The sequence below is a fragment of the Panicum hallii genome, chromosome 3 (genome assembly GCF_002211085.1).
Source record: "Panicum hallii strain FIL2 chromosome 3, PHallii_v3.1, whole genome shotgun sequence".
Classification (NCBI taxonomy): domain Eukaryota; kingdom Viridiplantae; phylum Streptophyta; class Magnoliopsida; order Poales; family Poaceae; genus Panicum; species Panicum hallii.
In genome coordinates, this window is record NC_038044.1 from 5,555,278 (window position 1) to 5,573,263 (window position 17,986).

The window sequence follows — 17,986 nt, forward strand, 5'->3', positions numbered from 1 at the left end:
ATGGTGGGTTCCGTATGGCAGTGGTCTTTTTTGGTGCGATGCAGTCTGTTTTTCTATCAGCACGGGTTGTACCCGACGGCGGCTACATGAGGTGGAGAAGGTTGTTAGCCGCGGCGGCTAGGCTTCGATCTGCCTCTGTTGCCCAGCATAATGGTTTCATCCGTGTCGATGTCCCAATTTGACTGGGCAGTGTTGTCTCGTGGAGACAAGTTGCGTGGCTTGCGTCGACGTCCCAATCCGACCAGCCTGAGCTGTTTGAGTGGAGTTGAGTTTGACGCTTGTTGATGCCCCAATCTAAACCCTAGCGTTGTTGTCGTGCCTTTTTTTTTCTTTTTTCCTGATTATAGTCTTCCATAGCTATATTTTTATATTTTTTCTGCTATATAATAGAAACGCACTCGTCAAACGTTGTTCGTAAAAAAAACTGTCAGCGTCAAAATGGATGCACCTAAGAGCAATTTTGCCATTCATTTAATTTTGACAAAACAATTCTCTTGTAAAATTACGGGTCAAACTTGATTTATTTTGCAACTCCTGACATTCGTAACATGCTATATCGTGCACACCGATCAAGCAGCAGAGTACAAGGTTGTCGACGACGCATCGACGAATAAAAGGAAGTTGGAAGAGCAGAGGATGTGCAACACGACGGGTACAATGTCGATGGACGACGATCAGGCGGCCTGGACGACGTCGTCGAGGAACGGGTAGTCGGTGTAGCCGACGACGGGGTCGGAGGTGTAGAAGGTGGCGCGGTCGTACTTGTTGAGCGGCGCGTCGGGGAGCTCGAACCTCCTGGGGAGGTCCGGATTCGCCAGGAACAGCCGGCCGAAGGACACCAGGTCCGTGTACCCCTCGTCCACCACCTTGTTCCCCTCCGCCCTGTCGTACCCGCCGGAGGCGATGAAGGTGCCCCGGAACGCCTTCCGGTACGGCAGCAGCCGGTGCGGGATCTGCCGGCGCCCGTCCACCAGCGCCATCCGGGGCTCGATCATGTGGCAGTAGAGCACGCCGACGGCGCTGAGCTTGTCGACGAGGTAGCCCGCCAGGGCCTCCGGGTCGGAGTCGTGGCAGTCCATGTAGTCCGTGAATGGCGAGAGGCGGACCCCCACGCGGCGCGCGCCGACCTCGCCGGCGACGGCCTCGACGACCTCGATCGCGAAGCGGCAGCGCCGCTCGAGGGTGCCGCCGTACTCGTCGGCGCGGTCGTTGGCGCTGTCCTTGAGGAACTGCTCGATGATGTAGCCGTTGGCGCCGTGGATCTCGACGCCGTCGAACCCGGCGTCGAGCGCGTTCCGCGCGGCCCGGCGGAAGTCGTCGACGACGGCGGGGATCTCGCGGGCCTCGAGCCGCCGCGGCGCGGAGAACTCCTCCACGTGGCCGTCGAAGCTCCTCTGGGGGGACACCGCGCGGTCGGTGCTGGAGATGGGCGCCGCGCCGCCGGGCTGGAACGCGGTGGTGGAGACGCGGCCGACGTGCCAGAGCTGGCAGAAGAAGACGGCGCCCTTGGCGTGGACGGCGTCGACGATGGGGCGCCAGGCGTCCACCTGCTTGGCCGTCCAGATGCCGGGGGTGTCGGTGTAGCCCTGCGCCGTGTCGGAGACGCCCGTGGCCTCGGTGATCATGAGCCCGCCCTTGGTGGCGCGCTGGGAGTAGTAGACGGCGGCGTGCGCCTGCGGCACGTTGCCGTAGGAGCGCTGCCTCGTCAGCGGCGCCATCACCACCCGGTGCTTGAGCTCGAAGTCGCCCATCTTGTACGGCGTCAGCAGAGGAGTGGCCGCCTCCATCTCTCGCTCTCGATCGCACCTTGCTTGTCTCGAGAACAATGGCAGCAGGCAGCTTATAGTCCAGAGCAGTGGAGTGCAGGTGAGGTGAGTGCAGCTGCGCAGAAACTTGCAGCCTCCATTTATAGCATCCAGGAAGTTTTTTTTTTCTTTCTGATATAGCATCAAGGAAGTTAGCACTAGCTGAATACTGCAAGTAGTTTATTCTCAAGATAGCCAACGACCCGCTAGTACTGTAGGGATATGCAGGCAGCAATTACATCCACTTTAGATAATGGAGGCTGTTCCAACCTATATGCATCTAGGAATACACTTAGGCTCCGTCAATTATAATACTAAAACAATGCCTAATAGGCTAATAGTAATCAAACCGTAACCCATTCTTTGCGAAGAAAAGAATGCAATAGGTGGCCTGAACAATGCTTGCATTAAGGGGCATGTTATTCATCATGTCATTCGCGAGGCTAGGATCGGCAGTTCGCTATAATTTGTAAAATATAATAAATTACAATCGACCGGGCCAAAATGCTTCAGTACCACATATCATTCTTTCCATAGAATGAGACTGAGGCAAATCTAAATCTAAATCAAAACAGGAGGTGTACTGCGGAGGAGTTTTGCCAATAATTCACCTTTGGCTTCCCATGAGGTCCGGTCTAGAAATGGTAATGCCTTGAGTTTGCTTAGAGCCTGCTAGGCACAGCTCCAGATTCATGCTGAAGCTGAAATTTGTAAAATATATTAAAATATTCTATATTTTTATTTTAAATCTAGAAAAAAGTATAATAACTCAGCAAAAGACCCTTGATTTATTTACAACTCTACCTTCAAGAATTTCTAAAGCTGGGTATGAGCAGCTCCAAGAACTCCATAATTTTTTTGAAGTTGGAGCTATACCAAACACGCTCTTTTAACACCTTTTGGATCCATTGCAAAGCAGGGATTGCCAAACCACACCTCCTATTTAGCGATAACTTAATAAGGCTAGTACTCCGAGGGGTCAGTAATTAGTTTGAAAAATCCATCTCTATGCGTCGTCTTGTGAGGCTGTACTCCGACTGTCCTCGATCTCGCCAGAAAATATGGATAATCCTGAATAATGCTCCAATCTTTGAAGCCCTCCTGGTCGTATCTCGAAAGAATGGCACCATGATTTGAAGAGGAAAGCGGCAGCCGCCGCCAGGAGTCCAGGAGGAAGGAAGAAGGCAGGCAGCTCCCGTGGGCCATGCCGGCGGCTATTGGCCATGAGTCAAACAGACCGACAACTAACACATCATCTCATCTCATGTCGTGTCACTGCTTACTGGCACTATAGCAGAACATGATGCAGCATGTATACTGGAGAATGGAGATACGATCATGCAAAACAATTGAGACATGAATGATGCAGCGATGACGACGCTGACGCCACCCCTGACCGATGCAAGCTGAAACAAATGCTCTCCTCCTCCGTCGGGTGGCCCACCTTTTCCCCGCCATATCTTTCTGTTTTTATCAGCAGAGACTTTATGATCTCGGTCTACCACTCCATCGCATTTTTACTTTTTAGGAGTGCTTCTCTGACTCTCTATCAAACATTTTTTAGGAGTGTCTTAGCACCATTATATCAGACATTTTTTCAAGGCGGCTCAGGGCTTGATTATTTGACAGAAACACGCCTAGGAAAGTGCTTTCGCAATGTAATTTTTGCATACAGTAATAGGAAGCTGATTGTCAAAGTTTCCAGCTTTATATTACTTGATTCCTTTTAATTAAAAAAATCAAGAGGTCCAGCGCTCTCCTCTGCAGTAAAGTCACTTTCTGTGGCATTCGAGTCCAAATGAGTAGGAAGTTTCCTTCATCTCTCCTACATAAGCATCAGGCAGTATGGGTCAACCAACCATGAAAGCGTATGTCCATCGTGGCCATCCGAAGAAGCTCACTCCCACTTCCTCTTAAGGACCTGGAGTGCCCACCACTATGGCGTCCAGGTTGCCTAATGCGGAATTGAAATCCACATGCAATCAGCAAGACCACGGGGTATCCCATACTGCAGAATTTACTTGACAAACCAGTAGTGACCAATCAATATCAGACCGGCAATATTTGCAGACACAAACAGGTTCAAATAATTCCACTACAAACCAGGTCTAAATAAGTCCAGGACAAACCAATCTTCAGAGTACAATATTACCGCAAGCAGTTTACAATAGTATAAAACGGTACCACAAATTCGCAGCTCAGAAAACTAAATTTGGAGGTGCATAACAGTGCCCCAGCATCACCATAAGAGTGCAAGCACTCGAAATACACACCAGGTAGGCAAGGTAGGAGGATACTGGTCGCTCAAAGCAGCAGGCCAGCATCCATCTTAGCAGTAAAACATGACACGCTTCACGTTTTCCTTGAGAGCAGGTAGAGGCCTCACAGCAGCACTCCCGCCAGCCCTGGAGCTGCGAGAACTCCCAGGGGGAGGGCCACGGCTCGTTCCAGCACTGCTCACCATCGACCCACTGTCAGAGGTATCTGGCTCCATGTAAAAGCGAGCTCGGAAGGCTGCCAAGTGAGCATAGTATGCAGGAGGCACTGCAAGCAGTAGAGTAAAATTTTCAGCATTCTGTCTTGCATTACCACCCACCTCAAAGGTGGTTGGTGGTCAATATACTCAAGGGCAAGTTGCACTTACCAACCGATACTGAGCGTGTGCACCTAGCATACCTGCAAATATTGATATTGTTTTTCGTAAGTCGGCAGTTAGGAGTTCAATTTAAAAGAACAGATAGGCTGAGCAGTAAATATTACGTGTAGCACAAGTTGTTCGTTAGAGATTGTAACCCATCAGCCGTAAATTTGTTCTCATCCCACAGAACATGATAATGTGCGGGGCGGCTTGTTCCCTGAAAGGACCCCAAATCAGCAATCAATTTATTCCATCATGTAGTGTAGTAGAAACAAATAAATGGAATCCAGCAACGAGATAGGGAATCTCAACCTGAATGCCAGCATGGCTACACAGGTAGAAATCAAACTCAGTTGGATGGCAAATCTTTGAATCCACCACAGTGCCTATATGTAGAATTAAAAAAGTTCACAGACATTCAGATTAGGCAAGCTAATCTATCCCCAAAAAGATAAGAATATACAAGCTAAGCCCAAAATATAATATGAAATGAATCAAGAACTAACCAGGCAGTATGTTTCCACTTCTATCAACAGAACGCTGATCATTGTGGTTGTTAGCAAACAACCTAGTGTGATGACGCTTCTGGACCACTACAAAAGTAACTGGAGGCTGGTAATTGGGCTCCAACGATGCACAGGCCTGTAACCATAGTTTCACAAAGGGTAGTCAGAGGAAAATTAGAGGTGAAGAACATCACCAGGAATGTACTTAAGTTCACCTTTCTAATGGCATCAAGTTCGTATAACAAAACTTGATAGAACTGTCCCTCGCTAACACCATCCCTGAAAGTAATATGTGGTTTAATATACTGGGAATCATTGTCAGAAAAGGTGCCCATGCGCAAGGTAGGAACCTGTAGAATATGATCCTCTGGGGTTTCTGTCCTGTTGCCCTCCTGAAAGAAATGAGAAGTTCCCTGCACAATCATCAACAAAAATTATACATACAGCAGGATCCACACATGGAGAAGTGAATGCATCTCATTTATCTCCATAAATATCATACTTGACCATGCCACCAGTGACAGTCCCTCTTTGGGGATCTTGCCATACTTTGAAAAGATCCTGTATCAACTCTTGGCGATGGGCTTGGGCACTCACTAATCCTGCATACTTGGTGACCTCCGGCCAGTCTTGAGAAGCAACCACCTAGGGAGGGAGGTACACGGTGAGGAAAAAGAGAGTGAAACTTCAACCAAGAAAAAGAACAGATTTTCTGGTCTTTCTTTGCCAGAATAGTGCCACACTTACAGCTGCAATGGAAGGACTAGAATCTTCTCCAGGATGGGGATGGGTAACATCCGCACCAAATATAATGGTTGGTCTGTCACTGACAAGGGGAATTCTCCTTGCCAAAGCATCTACAAGCACAGTATTCCTTCCCCCAACCTTAAAAGTAGGAAAACTGTAAGAGACGAGTCTAGTGTTAATGTAAAAAATTAGAACAGTTGGGGTGCAATGATATACCTTAACATTTATTTTAAGGGCAACATTTGCAAGATACTGCTGCTTGTTTGCCTTGAAAACATGTTTAGTCAGACAACATTGGGAGACCAATCCAAGATCAGTCTCACAGATCCTTTTGAGATCCCCTGAAGAATGAAAACAATACTAATAACGAAGTCCATTCATTGGGCAAATTGATTGAGAGCCTTTTGGAAGAGAACACATACCATACAGTGAGCCATTATTGTCGGGCAGTATTACAATCAGCAGGTCAAGTTCTCGGCCCTGAGGTCTGAGTATGTTCATGGCATCTTGATAGCGTCCCTTTAGTGCTCTTTCAACATGTTCAGGCCTCGCAGTCAATGCGGGTAGCACAGGTTCAAGTGCAAAGTCCTAGAAGAACAGAATATGAAGGGCAAATGACACAAACAAAACCTAAAGTGACAAACAGATAACTGTATTGAAGTTCTATCTGATTGACACGTACCATTCCAGATACTTGGCACATCTGAGCCAGCTCATGACAGAAAATCCTGGCAGCATTATCTTGCACATTTCGTGAGAAGTTAATGCATGCCCAGCTGCTAACTCTGCCGCCATTGACCATTTTCTACCATACAAAATAACAGAAAATAATAAACAAGACACAAGTTACAATTTTTTAATGATCATCAACCAGGGGAAAACAAAAGGCAAGCTACAGGTTGAAATAGATTATATCTGGCCAAAATAATGTGAATGTATATGGGTATAACCTAGAGAAACTAAGCCTAGCTCAGTTGTTGGGAGGTGTGGGTGTACATCCCTAGCACCCATGTCTGAGTCCTCTTTGTTTGAATTAGGGTGCTTCTTTCTTCTTATTTACAGTGTCACCTAGTTAATCCTAGGTTGGTTGAGTTTTTCATTTAATGGTCAATTTCAGTGGCAAAGTGGTATAAATATTAGTCGCAAATTAACAACCAGGTAGTTGCATGAAGGTAAAACAGGAGCAAAGTTTCAGATAAGTCAGACACTGATGCTAAAGTTTTGCAAGTAAATCATGCAAAATTCCTCGAGAAAATTTCCATATTAAACTACACGAGCAAATGGAACTGTGAGATGACAGAAACAATATGTAGCTGACTGCCAAAACCCAGAGGATTTCACAAGTCATTAGCAGCTATCAGGCTATACATAAACAATTTCATTACTGTAGTGTTGACGTTATGCTCAAAGTCTCAGACAACGGCTTGAAAGCATGATATCATGCTTCAAGGGTGGCAGTTATATCATGGCTGCTGGGCTAACTTCCTACCTTTTTGTAATTATAAGATTTTTAAACAAATGGTTGGAGCTATATCATGTCTTTCTCCTCTAATAGTTTCATAAGGTGAATAACTGAGTATGCCTGCAGGAATTCTCATAAAAAAAGATTTTATCTTGATTTCTCGGGACTGTCATAACAAGGCATACCTTATTCATCATGTTCCACTGGCCGACTCTTGGCAATACATCCTTCTCTCTGCCACTGTCATGGTATTTCAGCTATTACACAAAAAGTAGAATACCAGGTCAAAGAATGTCCAAAGATGCAAATCAACTGCTAAACCACAGATGAAAACTCACTAACCCTCGGGGGAGGCAGAACACGAGCTTCGACGGATGCAAGACGCTCATCAATCCTTATGCCAAATTCCTGTGCATATGGATCTTCGAAGTACGCATTGTGATGCACAGTCTGATCAAAAGAGGTAAGGCAAACAAGAGATTTAGAACCGTCAGTTCAGATTGATTAACCATCGTGAATCATGAAGGCACAAGCTAATTAAATGAACAAATGCAAGAAAATATCCATGTCAATTAACCATTTTTTTTCTCGAAAGGGCAGGAGAGCTGTGTGTTATTCCATTAAGAAGAGAAGAAAATGTGTACAAAGGAATGAACACACACACACATAAATTTACACGGATGCAAGCACCCACCCGCCCACAGGGTGCGAGGGAGGGACTCACACACTAAAGGGATTGCTACAGACTCACCACACTCACGAATTAGACGACCAGATCACTAATGTCACTTAATGATTATATATAAAACAACAATTCTTAATAATAGACAGTGCTCTTCACTAGGACCTATAAGTTTGCTTTGCATGAATAACTTTCTAATCAAGTAATTATCATTTCCTAAAGACACTGATATTGCTCTGCTGCTGCAGCAACTCCTCCTCCTCCTATGCCTAAGTCAAAAGTGTCAAACCAACAAATATGATTTGTAATCACCTGCAGGATGTCTTTCTCACGCTCTTGAGGACGCTGGCAAGTCACTTTCAGTAAAGCAGTGATCTGCTTCTCATTGAGTCGTTTTGAGTAACGCTGTCCCTCAACTATCTTACAGACCTGGTATTTCAAACCATTAGCAAGTAATGAAATCATGCTGAAGCTGGATATAGCAATTAGAAATCATATGGATAGATAAACATAATATAATATATCAATTGCAATAGAGCTAGTTAGACACTAACCTCCATAGGCAGATAATTTGGTCTCTGTTGATTGCCCACTTGCAAGCAAGGCAAAGAAGTGTGCTGAATACTGAAGCCGTAAGTCTCCAGGAAGTATTGCACCACAGTCTTCACGGTACCACGATCATCAATAGGGAATCTATACAGGAAAATCAAAGAAATCATGTCAGCACATTACTCCTTGCACTATCAATCCATGCAAAGCTAGGTAATATGCACATACGATAACTCCCTTGTTGCCTGTGAAGTGAGGCCAGATATACGATATTTCCTTCGCATGTTCCCTCGGTGTGTGACTTCGACTTTTACACCTCGTAGAGCTTTTTTAATCTGCAAAGGGAGGATAACAATGAAAAGTGACAAGGCATAAACCAAAGTTTCTATCAAGAAACTTTCGGTAATTAATCAAACCTTCACACGATCAGAATCAGATAACGGTCTAACTGAGATATCTCTGTTAAGAAGCTGAGCAACGAAATCAATAACAGGGAGGGGCTCAATAAATGCAGTAGAGGACATATCTGCAATAAAAGAAATCAAGCAACCGCGACATTTCAGATAAGACAGTGTAAGTAGTGTCAAAACTGAAAGCAACATGACAAAAAGAATCAACATGAGAATGATGGTATCTAACCAATATTCAGAGAAAGACCCATCTGTGTGGGCCTTATGCTTTGGTAGAAACCCCGCCAAGTTTCCAAACCCTCACCAAGTTGCTGGCGTCTCCCTAAGTTGGGAGAATAAAATGATCTACCAACAGGGCAATACCTACACCGGAAATGAGAAGACAATGGGGACTTTGCCATAGGAAAATAACTCTTAACAAAATACCATTATCTCAAAGATTACCTGGCAGTAGGCAATTCACGTAGTACAATGTCAAGTACTTGAAGAGCCTCTTGAGGAGCATCTGGTTGCCTCCCAGCTAGAAACATAGCCAGATGGTGGAGATCAGCGCGGGCAGCAAATTTGATCACCACCGTAAATACCCTTTCGCGCCTTAAAACATAAAGAATGTCAGTTCGAAATTTTGGATGTGTTTTAAGCACAAAGATGTTAAAACATAAAGAATGTCAGTACAGAATTTTGGATGTGTTTTAAGCACAAATACGTTAAAACAGAAAGAATGTCAGTACGAAATTTTGGATGTGTTTTAAGCACAAATACGATAGCACCAGCAATACCTTTGTCCTCCACCAAGACTAGCCTCCTCATCTTGCAGAGTAATTTCAAATGTCCTAGATGTAAATGGCAATGGTCCCGCTGTATAAAGGCTCTTCCTTCCATCGTATGCAGGTAGACGCCCATCCAAATGAGACTGTCTATAAAGAGTTACAAGCTGTCCCATGACAGCACGATTGACGCCACGTGAAGTAACCTCAGGCGTAATAGAAACCTGGTGACAATAGGCTGGTTATCAGAAATCACATATAAGAAGTACCATGAGGAATTATGCCTTCTTATTACAGACTTACATCGTAGTGGTGAAGGTCTTTATCAGGCAGCTCAGCAAAGAAATGATTTGCCTTCACAATGCACCTGGAGCCATAAGTACCCTTGCCAGGGCGCAATGGGAATCTAACCGATTTGCTTGATGCTGGTGCCATCTGAATGGCTTGGCTGGTTGAACTCTGACCACGAATAGCAAGTTGCTGAAACTGTTGCTGGACTTGTCCAGTGCTCACCTCGGCCTCCGCAGGCTGCGAGGAAGAGCCAGCTCCCGGTGGGGATGGTGATACCGCCACAGGGGCTTGATATTGGACAAATGGGGCTTGGTGCAGCTCGGGAACTGATCTCGATGGACCTGGAGGAACACTTGGTCCAACACTACCTCCCCCATGCCCACCGTAGTGTGGCTGAGGCACTCCCCTTCTGGCGCGTGGACCACCACGTCCCTGGTACTCCTGTGATTGATACTCAGGTGGTCCACCACCAGGATGTTGTGAAGGTGGGACTCCACGGCCCTGGTATCCACCACGGCCCTGGTATCCACGCGGTTGAGCCTCAGATGGCCCACCAGGATGTTGTGAAGGTGGGCCTCCACGGCCCTGATACCCACCACGCCCCTGGTAGTCGCGCGGTTGAGACTCAGTTGGCCCTCCACAGCCCTGATATCCACCACGGACCTGGTGTTGCCCTCCACCACGGGCACCTTGTTGGGGCAGTAAACCACGTCCTCCCCCATGCTGTTGAGTTGTCTCAGATCGCTGCGAGGAGCCCTGTCCAGGCGCTCCAGGAGCCTCCCCAGAACTCTCTCCAGGGCCAGTTCTTTTCTTCCTCACCATGATGGACCCTGGCATGACAGAGATACAAGAGCGTCAAAACAAATTTAGTAGCGCATGAAAATGATGTATGTATGTGATACACATACTCAATGAGAGCAGGGTATGTGATACACACATCGCAGGGACACACAGCGACAGCAGGGTATGCAATACACACATTGCAGGAAGCCAGGAACACACAACGACAGCAAGGTATCTAACCTCTGAGAATTAAAACGAACTAGCCCCGGAAGGGTTTACTCTATCTAATCTATAAATGTATACAACAGCAGTGTTATAAAAAAAAATACAACAGTGGAACCATAATGGTGCAATGAACAACAAGAACATAGCGCACGAGACATGTGAAGTGCACCTCAGGGGCGGACCCAGCATAGGACATGGGTGTACACATGTACACCCGATAATTCTTGCAAACGAAATCGAAGTTACTAGGTAATTATTGTAACTGGATTTAGATCCGAATACAAATAGTTTTGTTAGGGTTTGGGGTGCTCCGTCTCGCACAGCATAAGGAAAGAGAAGGGCGGGCATACCTGGAGGATGCGCTCGTCGCCGGCAAAGGGCTGGGCGAAGACAGGACAAATGGCGCCGCCGCTCGCCCAGTCGTCGCCGCCAAGGAAGGAAGAGCAAAGGGAGGAGAGAGTCCGAGAGAAGGGAAAGTTTTCTCTTTTTTGAGAGGGAGAAGGGAAAGGTATTGATCCGGGCGGTCGTCTGGGTGTAGGCAAGCAACGTGGTGGGTTAGGCCACGCGCGCCCACGCTAGGGATTCGGGTGGGCGGCGTACGAGACAGCACGAGGTTTTTCTCAACAAGACTTCACGTCATCGCGTCCCACATGACGTCGATGTCGAGCTTTTATCCGAGTAAATCACGGAAGGCAGTTCTTGAATAAGAGTAACAATATGGGATATATCCGGTAAGATAAATTGATAGAAAATAATCGATTTTGGCATTACTCTATTTTCCACGAACAAATTTCACCATCGAGGATTATCCTTCCCTTTTCCCCTTCACTTTTCCACTTCCTCCTCTTTTCTACCCTCCCATGGATAGGCAACACGAAAGTCATATAAAATAGCACCGCCACTGCATAGAAATTGTACATAAAAAGAAATTAATGGATCTATTTGGTAGAGGAAGTGTCATCCTACGGTGACCACAACTACTATCGTAAGAGTCTAATCCTCATGGAATTGTTCGAGATGAGATACGATGGACTTGATGATTGATCCACGGAACATATTCGTCACCAAAAATTGTCCTCCACATCTATTGTCCACACAGATTAATTTTATAGCAAAGAAGAAAGGATTGAAGAAATACAAGGTCGAACGAATGGTGGCGCAGAGTAGATCTCTATAAAGATGAGGTGAAGCGAAATCGTAGCACTCGGCGCTAGCTGTTATCGCTGGGGTGCTAGTTGTTGTTGGGGGAGGGGAAAATTTATGCCCTCGCGACTAGATGGAGATGGAGATGGAAATTTTATATGATTGTATATTTTTTACGAGCATCAGCATATATATTTTATATTATATACCGGATAGATTTCATAAGTCGTCTATTTATCTATTGTGGTATATGACCTTATATGATACGTGTTTGTTAAAGCATCGATCAATATGTATGGCTATGAACGGTCAGACGTGGCCCGCATGCCAATTATCAGAGCCAATTCAATGGTAAGAGCGATCGTCCGTCGTGTCTCACCAGGACATGCCCTCACAAATAAATCGTTGCTTTCCACATGTGATGCTACACCAGTCGAGTTAGTACACCGAGTTCGTTATCTACGGGCTAGGATGGTTTGATCGTTCTTATTAAAGACGCAACCTTTTAGACTTGTGTACGCACAAGAACACATCTCATCTCTCTCATACAGGTGTGCCAAAGGAAAAAATCGCGCTAGACCCGCACGCAGATCCCGAGGGGACTCGTTTGGGGAAAGTGGAAACTGGGGAGAGCGAGCGAGCGAGGATCAGCAGCTCCTCCTCTCCCCTCCGCAAGGGGCAGGCAGACTGGAGGGTGGGTGAGGCAGAGCCAGCCGAGCAGAGCAATAGATCCAGCAGCTCCCTCGTCCTTGGCTTGGCCCTTGCTTGCTTCAGTCAGTCACTCCGTTTGGTCAGGTGACTCTCCCCTCCTCCCTCTCTACCGAGAGCGAGAGCGAGAGCGAGAGCGAGGGACTCGAGCTCAAGCAAGGGGAGATCCAATCCGATCCAGTCCGATGGCCGGGCGGCGCGCGGAGGAGGAGTACGACTACCTCTTCAAGGTGGTGCTCATCGGGGACTCCGGCGTCGGCAAGTCCAACCTGCTCTCCCGCTTCACCCGCAACGAGTTCTGCCTCGAGTCCAAGTCCACCATCGGCGTCGAGTTCGCAACGCGAACGCTCCATGTCAGTCACTCCACCATCTTGCTCTTCCTTTCGATTGCTAGCACTAGTACAGTACCTCGCTGGACTGGATCAGAACAGATCAGATCTCCCCCCCGGCCGCTACACATCGGATCAGATCAGAGTACAGATCCTGTCCCCCTCCCCCATTCGTGCAAAAACAATGTTTTTTTAAGCAATCTATCAAGCTGGTTTTGTCCTTGCCTGCTGAATATGGATGGATGATCCATTTATTTGATACACCCATTGATTTCGCAGCTAGCTCGGCTCAACGCTAGCAGGGCTTAAAAGTTGCCGTCTTTCCTGCTAAGCAAAGCAAAGATACACGAGTCGACTCCAGCCCAGCTCACAGTGTCACACCAGACGCGCTCATCTCATTGGATTGTATGATGAAAGAGTGATCTTCCACCTGCACCACCACTAGTGGGGTACAGCAGTGTATGTTACTTGTAGATAAACGTTAGCCTCAATCAGTGTCACTCTCAATTCCGTAGCAAGTGGCAAGTATCTTTGCCCCTAGTGCAGAGCATAACTGCCTAACTACCCTTCCCATTGTGCTCTACCTACCAGGCTGAACTGTTTCTTGTTTGCTTGTTGCCTTGGCTGCTGAGATCCAACGAGTAGAGTTCCAACTGCAAGTCCCGAAATGGGTTCCTGCCCAACTATGTTTATTCCTTAGCCCTCCCTATCCCAACCAAGAAATGGGAGTGCTGTTACAAACTGCTCATTGTCAAAAACTGCACCTCTTACAAACTTGTCACAAGAAGATTCTCAGTTAACCAAGAAATGATGCAAGTTGCAGTGTTTTTCACAGTGTTTCCTGAATGTATAAATGATTCTGCTAGCCATGCAAACCCTCACCTGTGCCTAATGTTGACTTGATATTGCAGGTTGAGGGCAAGATCATCAAGGCACAGATCTGGGACACGGCAGGCCAAGAGCGCTACCGGGCGATCACGAGTGCCTACTACCGTGGAGCCCTTGGTGCGGTCCTCGTGTACGATGTGAGCAAGCCCACCACCTTCGAGAACATCAGCCGGTGGCTCAAGGAGCTGCGCGACCACGCTGATTCCAACATCAGAATCATGCTCGTTGGCAACAAGACTGACCTGAGACACCTCCGGGCTGTCACCACAGAGGATGCCCAGAACTTTGCAGAGGCAGAAGGCCTGTCCTACATCGAGACATCCGCGCTGGAGGCGACAAATGTCGAGGAGGCGTTCCAGCTGATTCTGGGTGACATTTACCGTGCCATCAGCAAAAAACCAGTGGCGTCGGATGAGTCTGGGGCTGCCGGAGGCGTCAAGGAAGGCAAGACGATCAACGTTGCAGCCGGCGACGCTGCTACTGAAAAGAAGCAATGCTGCTCAGCTTAGTACGGGTGGTGCGTCCTGCTGAGATCTTCCAGAGGCGATTGTGTTGTTGTGATGGCTGTTTTGAGTCCAAAGTTTGTTGATTCATTTTGTCAGATAGTACCTTTGTTGGACCTCATGTTCACATATTCCCTAAAGCAAGCAGTTATATATGATTATATCAAATCATCAAGTCAGTTGTTCTCTTATACGATTATATATCAAATCACCGATTCAATTATTTTCTATCAAGTATCAGCAAGCTTGCGTATAACCAATTGAGATCTGCATTTCCAAAAACGTAGCCCAGAATCGAAGACAATTACAAACTCCGGCTGACAAAAAGATGAGATAGACAAGCTCAATTATCATGTTCAACAATCAGCAACCAGTACACACCGTATATCATGCAATTAAATGCAGGTTTTAAGATTAGATGGTACATTTTACTGCTTAATACTGATACAAACTGTGCAATTGATGCTAATCTGGCTAAAGGATAGACATCTATAACGCTAAAATGACACACATTTAGTATCCTCCATTCCATCCAGTGCTTTCTCAAATATAATCTTGGCTGGATAAAGTCTTGCAGCATCCATCCAACCACTCACCAAACCTGAAGGCCCCCCAGATGATAGGAATGGAGCACTGCAGGTCTGCAGGTATACCCTCCCTTGCTTTCAGGACGCCTATGACTGTCTATGACGAGCAGCAGCTGCTCTTCTGCTGTATTGGCTGCCCTTTCATGTGAACGTGGACGGTGGGTCTTCTCTCCACGCTGGGTTGGGTTGCCATCCTGCAGCAGTAGCACGGCAAGTGATAAAATCATCAGGCAGGCATGCCCCTCAATCAAATATCCACCTCAGAACAGCACGCAAAGGTGTGCCATCACGGATGCAACTATAAAAAGGGCAGCATGCACACTCCATATTATTAGAGGCACCGAAAAGAGATATAAAGCTCAATGATCCACCAACAGCACTCAGAAAAGCTAACATTAATGATCAAGAGGATGTCCTGAATTATTTACCTAAAAAAGAAAAAAAAGTAAAAAGCTTGATTTTCGAGTAGTCAGAAAGTTACATGTGAAATTGTGAGAAAATTTCCATCATTCGGCTCTTCAACTAAAAAAAGGGTAAAGATTGGAAGAGGAAAAAATGCGAGCATTCAATTGTGCAGTTGTCTCAATAAAGTGAATTCCTAATGAATCCACAAAAGCCTTCATCTAAAAAAGGCTTCTGAAAAAGTTTGTTTTTAATTTAACTTACCTTTTCTTTATTTCCGATGACATGGTTAGAAAAGCTTCCTCAACATTGATGGATTCCTTTGCACTTGTCTCAATAAAGGGAATTCCTAATGAATCCGCAAAAGCCTGCAGTTGATTTAATTGTCAGGTTCGGAAGAACACATAAATATATACATATCTATCGAGAATAAAACAGAACCACAAATAGAGATGCAATCTTCCTTTCATTTTGTTCATTCATTTTTGATACTTTTATGAGTTGTCGCAGTTAGCTGTTAGCCAGCATTATGCTAACATCTTACGGAAAAAGCATAAGAAAAAGGATCTTTACCTTTGCTGTTTCGGTATCAACAACCTTACTATCGACCAAATCACACTTGTTCCCAACTAGCAGCTTGCAAACACTGTCACTGGCATACCTATCAATCTCACTCAGCCACTGCTTGATGTTATTGAAGCTCTCCATGTCCGTCACGTCATATACAATCTGAAAAGAGTGGAGTGTGATATTAATTTCATTCCAAGACTGGCACATTGTCAATAACTAAAAAGAGTAAACAGCAACTCTATTCAAGCTATCCTAATTCACTGTATTGCGTCAGATAAGTAAAACAGGAAATCTGATCAGCATTTAAAAGGAATTACAATGATTCCATGAGCTCCTCGGTAATAACTGCTTGTAATTGTCCTGAACCTTTCTTGGCCTGCTGTGTCCCACTGAACAAGAAACAATGACATCACTATCAACAACTGGTGGCTGGACAAATATGAGTACATTTGTAAAGCAATGTGTGAGCCAACACATTAAATCTCACCAATTTAGTAATGAATACCTAAATTTCCAGTTCCTAGCTTCTTCCCAAGCATTTGCAATCTAACTATCGAAGTTATCTGATGTCCATTAGTATTGGAAATCTGCTACCTGGCACGTATGCTTATCCATTCAAAATTATGTGATGTAAATTATATGAGATGAGTACACCATGAAGATCTGTCTTATAATCATACAAATCAGTTTCTACTGGAAAAGAATCCTGGCATATATCCATTAAGGATAATTGGATTTTGCTGTTGCGGTGGCTATTGATGCTAATAAAATACCACCAAGGATTTCTACTTCACCTCCAATCACCTACTAACAAAAATCAGGGAAACTATATACCATAGTTCTAACGTTTCAGGTTCGTAATCATTCTCACCATTGCTAGAATTTTAGCGCAGAATAAGAACTGAAGGCACCAAAGAATGACTCAAGTTGTGTTTGAACAATGTTTAGAAGGCAGACCTGAATCCATAACTTTTTGGGTTTGTATCTCAGACCAAAGAGGCTATGTTGCAGAACACAAGGGTCTATGATATTCCAACTAATCGTACCCACACTTGTGTTTGATTATGTGAAGTACGAAACGATATACCATATCCTGGTATCACAGACACAAGTGAATCCAAATAGTATAGGAAACGAACACATGGCAATGCTACGGTTGTTGGTATAAATAAATAAATTTCTCTGAATGAAGCTTACAATTTGTAGCTTGACTGTCTTTCCATCGAGCTCAACAGTTCGAATTTTCTGAAACGCAGAGCATTCGGGTCAGAGGGTCGCGGTTAGTTAATGATCCATGAGTGAGTGGAGAGCATCATAGTAAGGACAGACAAAAGAGCATGTTTTGTAGTACTACTTACGAAATCAACACCGATGGTACTGATGTAAGTGTCAACGTACGAATCGTCCTGTGTTAAAGAAAACAGAATGAAAGCAAAGCCGGTTTTGTCAGGAGCAGAAGCACAGCAAACTACCAAATTAATTTCTTTAGCTCATAATAAGGAGGGGAAAAAAGAAAAGGCGGAGGCTTACAGCGAACCGGAGGAGGAGGCAGGACTTGCCGACGGATGAGTCGCCGATGAGGAGCAGCTTGAAGAGGTAATCGCTGAAAGAGGAGAGGGGAGGGGAGGTTGGGGTTTTAATTTTGGTGGGCGATTGTCACGATCTTATCCCAACCGAGAATGAAGAATGGGAAAGGCGGGAGGGAGGGACTTACTACTCGATGCTGCTCATGGCGGCCGGCGACTTCGATTCGAATTCGATGATGGAGTTCGGAGGAGGGAGAAGAAGTTCAGAGGGAACTGCAGGCGTAGAAGCAACGCAAAGGCAGAGGCAGGCAGGGGTAAACCGGCAAAGGCTGCTCCTTTTCTTGAGCCGCGCTGGGGATGCATGGTGGTCAGCTGGTCACTGGTCAGCGGTTGGAACCTTGGAGGAGTTGGCAAGGTTTGGCTATGGCAGGGGCGCCTGCACAATGGCCCACCCGCCTGTTGTTT

At 45.8% G+C, this 17,986-nt stretch overlaps 4 protein-coding genes across 5 annotated transcripts; 1 reads left to right on the forward strand and 3 right to left on the reverse strand.

Moving 5' to 3' along the window:
• Nucleotides 1-489: 489 nt before the first annotated feature.
• Nucleotides 490-1,887, reverse strand: LOC112886394 (putative 12-oxophytodienoate reductase 5). Its single transcript, XM_025952291.1, has one exon. The coding sequence runs from the start codon at nucleotides 1,785-1,787 to the stop codon at nucleotides 675-677; it is 1,113 nt and encodes a 370-aa protein (XP_025808076.1). The 5' UTR covers nucleotides 1,788-1,887; the 3' UTR covers nucleotides 490-674.
• Nucleotides 1,888-3,868: 1,981 nt separating this feature from the next.
• On the reverse strand, nucleotides 3,869-11,397 carry LOC112885670 (protein argonaute 1B-like). The gene is made up of 23 exons (XM_025951238.1): nucleotides 11,216-11,397; nucleotides 9,870-10,687; nucleotides 9,579-9,790; nucleotides 9,244-9,393; nucleotides 9,029-9,162; nucleotides 8,806-8,915; nucleotides 8,618-8,724; nucleotides 8,395-8,533; nucleotides 8,153-8,269; nucleotides 7,501-7,608; nucleotides 7,344-7,415; nucleotides 6,379-6,501; nucleotides 6,119-6,284; nucleotides 5,913-6,037; nucleotides 5,697-5,834; nucleotides 5,452-5,594; nucleotides 5,300-5,362; nucleotides 5,165-5,228; nucleotides 4,950-5,085; nucleotides 4,756-4,829; nucleotides 4,566-4,660; nucleotides 4,450-4,481; nucleotides 3,869-4,349 (listed from the first exon to the last, which is right to left on the reverse strand). The coding sequence occupies exons 2-23, from the start codon at nucleotides 10,677-10,679 to the stop codon at nucleotides 4,135-4,137; spliced, it is 3,333 nt and encodes a 1,110-aa protein (XP_025807023.1). The 5' UTR covers nucleotides 10,680-10,687; nucleotides 11,216-11,397; the 3' UTR covers nucleotides 3,869-4,134.
• Nucleotides 11,398-12,459: 1,062 nt separating this feature from the next.
• On the forward strand, nucleotides 12,460-14,615 carry LOC112885672 (ras-related protein RABA2a-like). Of its 2 annotated transcripts, none has more exons than XM_025951240.1 (2): nucleotides 12,460-13,069; nucleotides 13,957-14,615. In XM_025951240.1, exons 1-2 carry the CDS (start codon nucleotides 12,902-12,904, stop codon nucleotides 14,440-14,442), a joined length of 654 nt encoding a protein of 217 aa, XP_025807025.1. In that variant the 5' UTR covers nucleotides 12,460-12,901; the 3' UTR covers nucleotides 14,443-14,615. The 2 variants fall into 2 exon arrangements, with proteins under 2 accessions (XP_025807025.1, XP_025807026.1); XM_025951241.1 differs by having other exon boundaries at nucleotides 13,060-13,190.
• Nucleotides 14,616-14,765: 150 nt separating this feature from the next.
• Nucleotides 14,766-17,916, reverse strand: LOC112885673 (ras-related protein RABD2c-like). Its single transcript, XM_025951242.1, has 8 exons — nucleotides 17,710-17,916; nucleotides 17,526-17,598; nucleotides 17,354-17,401; nucleotides 17,193-17,240; nucleotides 16,313-16,384; nucleotides 15,999-16,154; nucleotides 15,690-15,793; nucleotides 14,766-15,217 (listed from the first exon to the last, which is right to left on the reverse strand). Exons 1-8 carry the CDS (start codon nucleotides 17,724-17,726, stop codon nucleotides 15,121-15,123), a joined length of 615 nt encoding a protein of 204 aa, XP_025807027.1. The 5' UTR covers nucleotides 17,727-17,916; the 3' UTR covers nucleotides 14,766-15,120.
• Nucleotides 17,917-17,986: the final 70 nt, after the last annotated feature.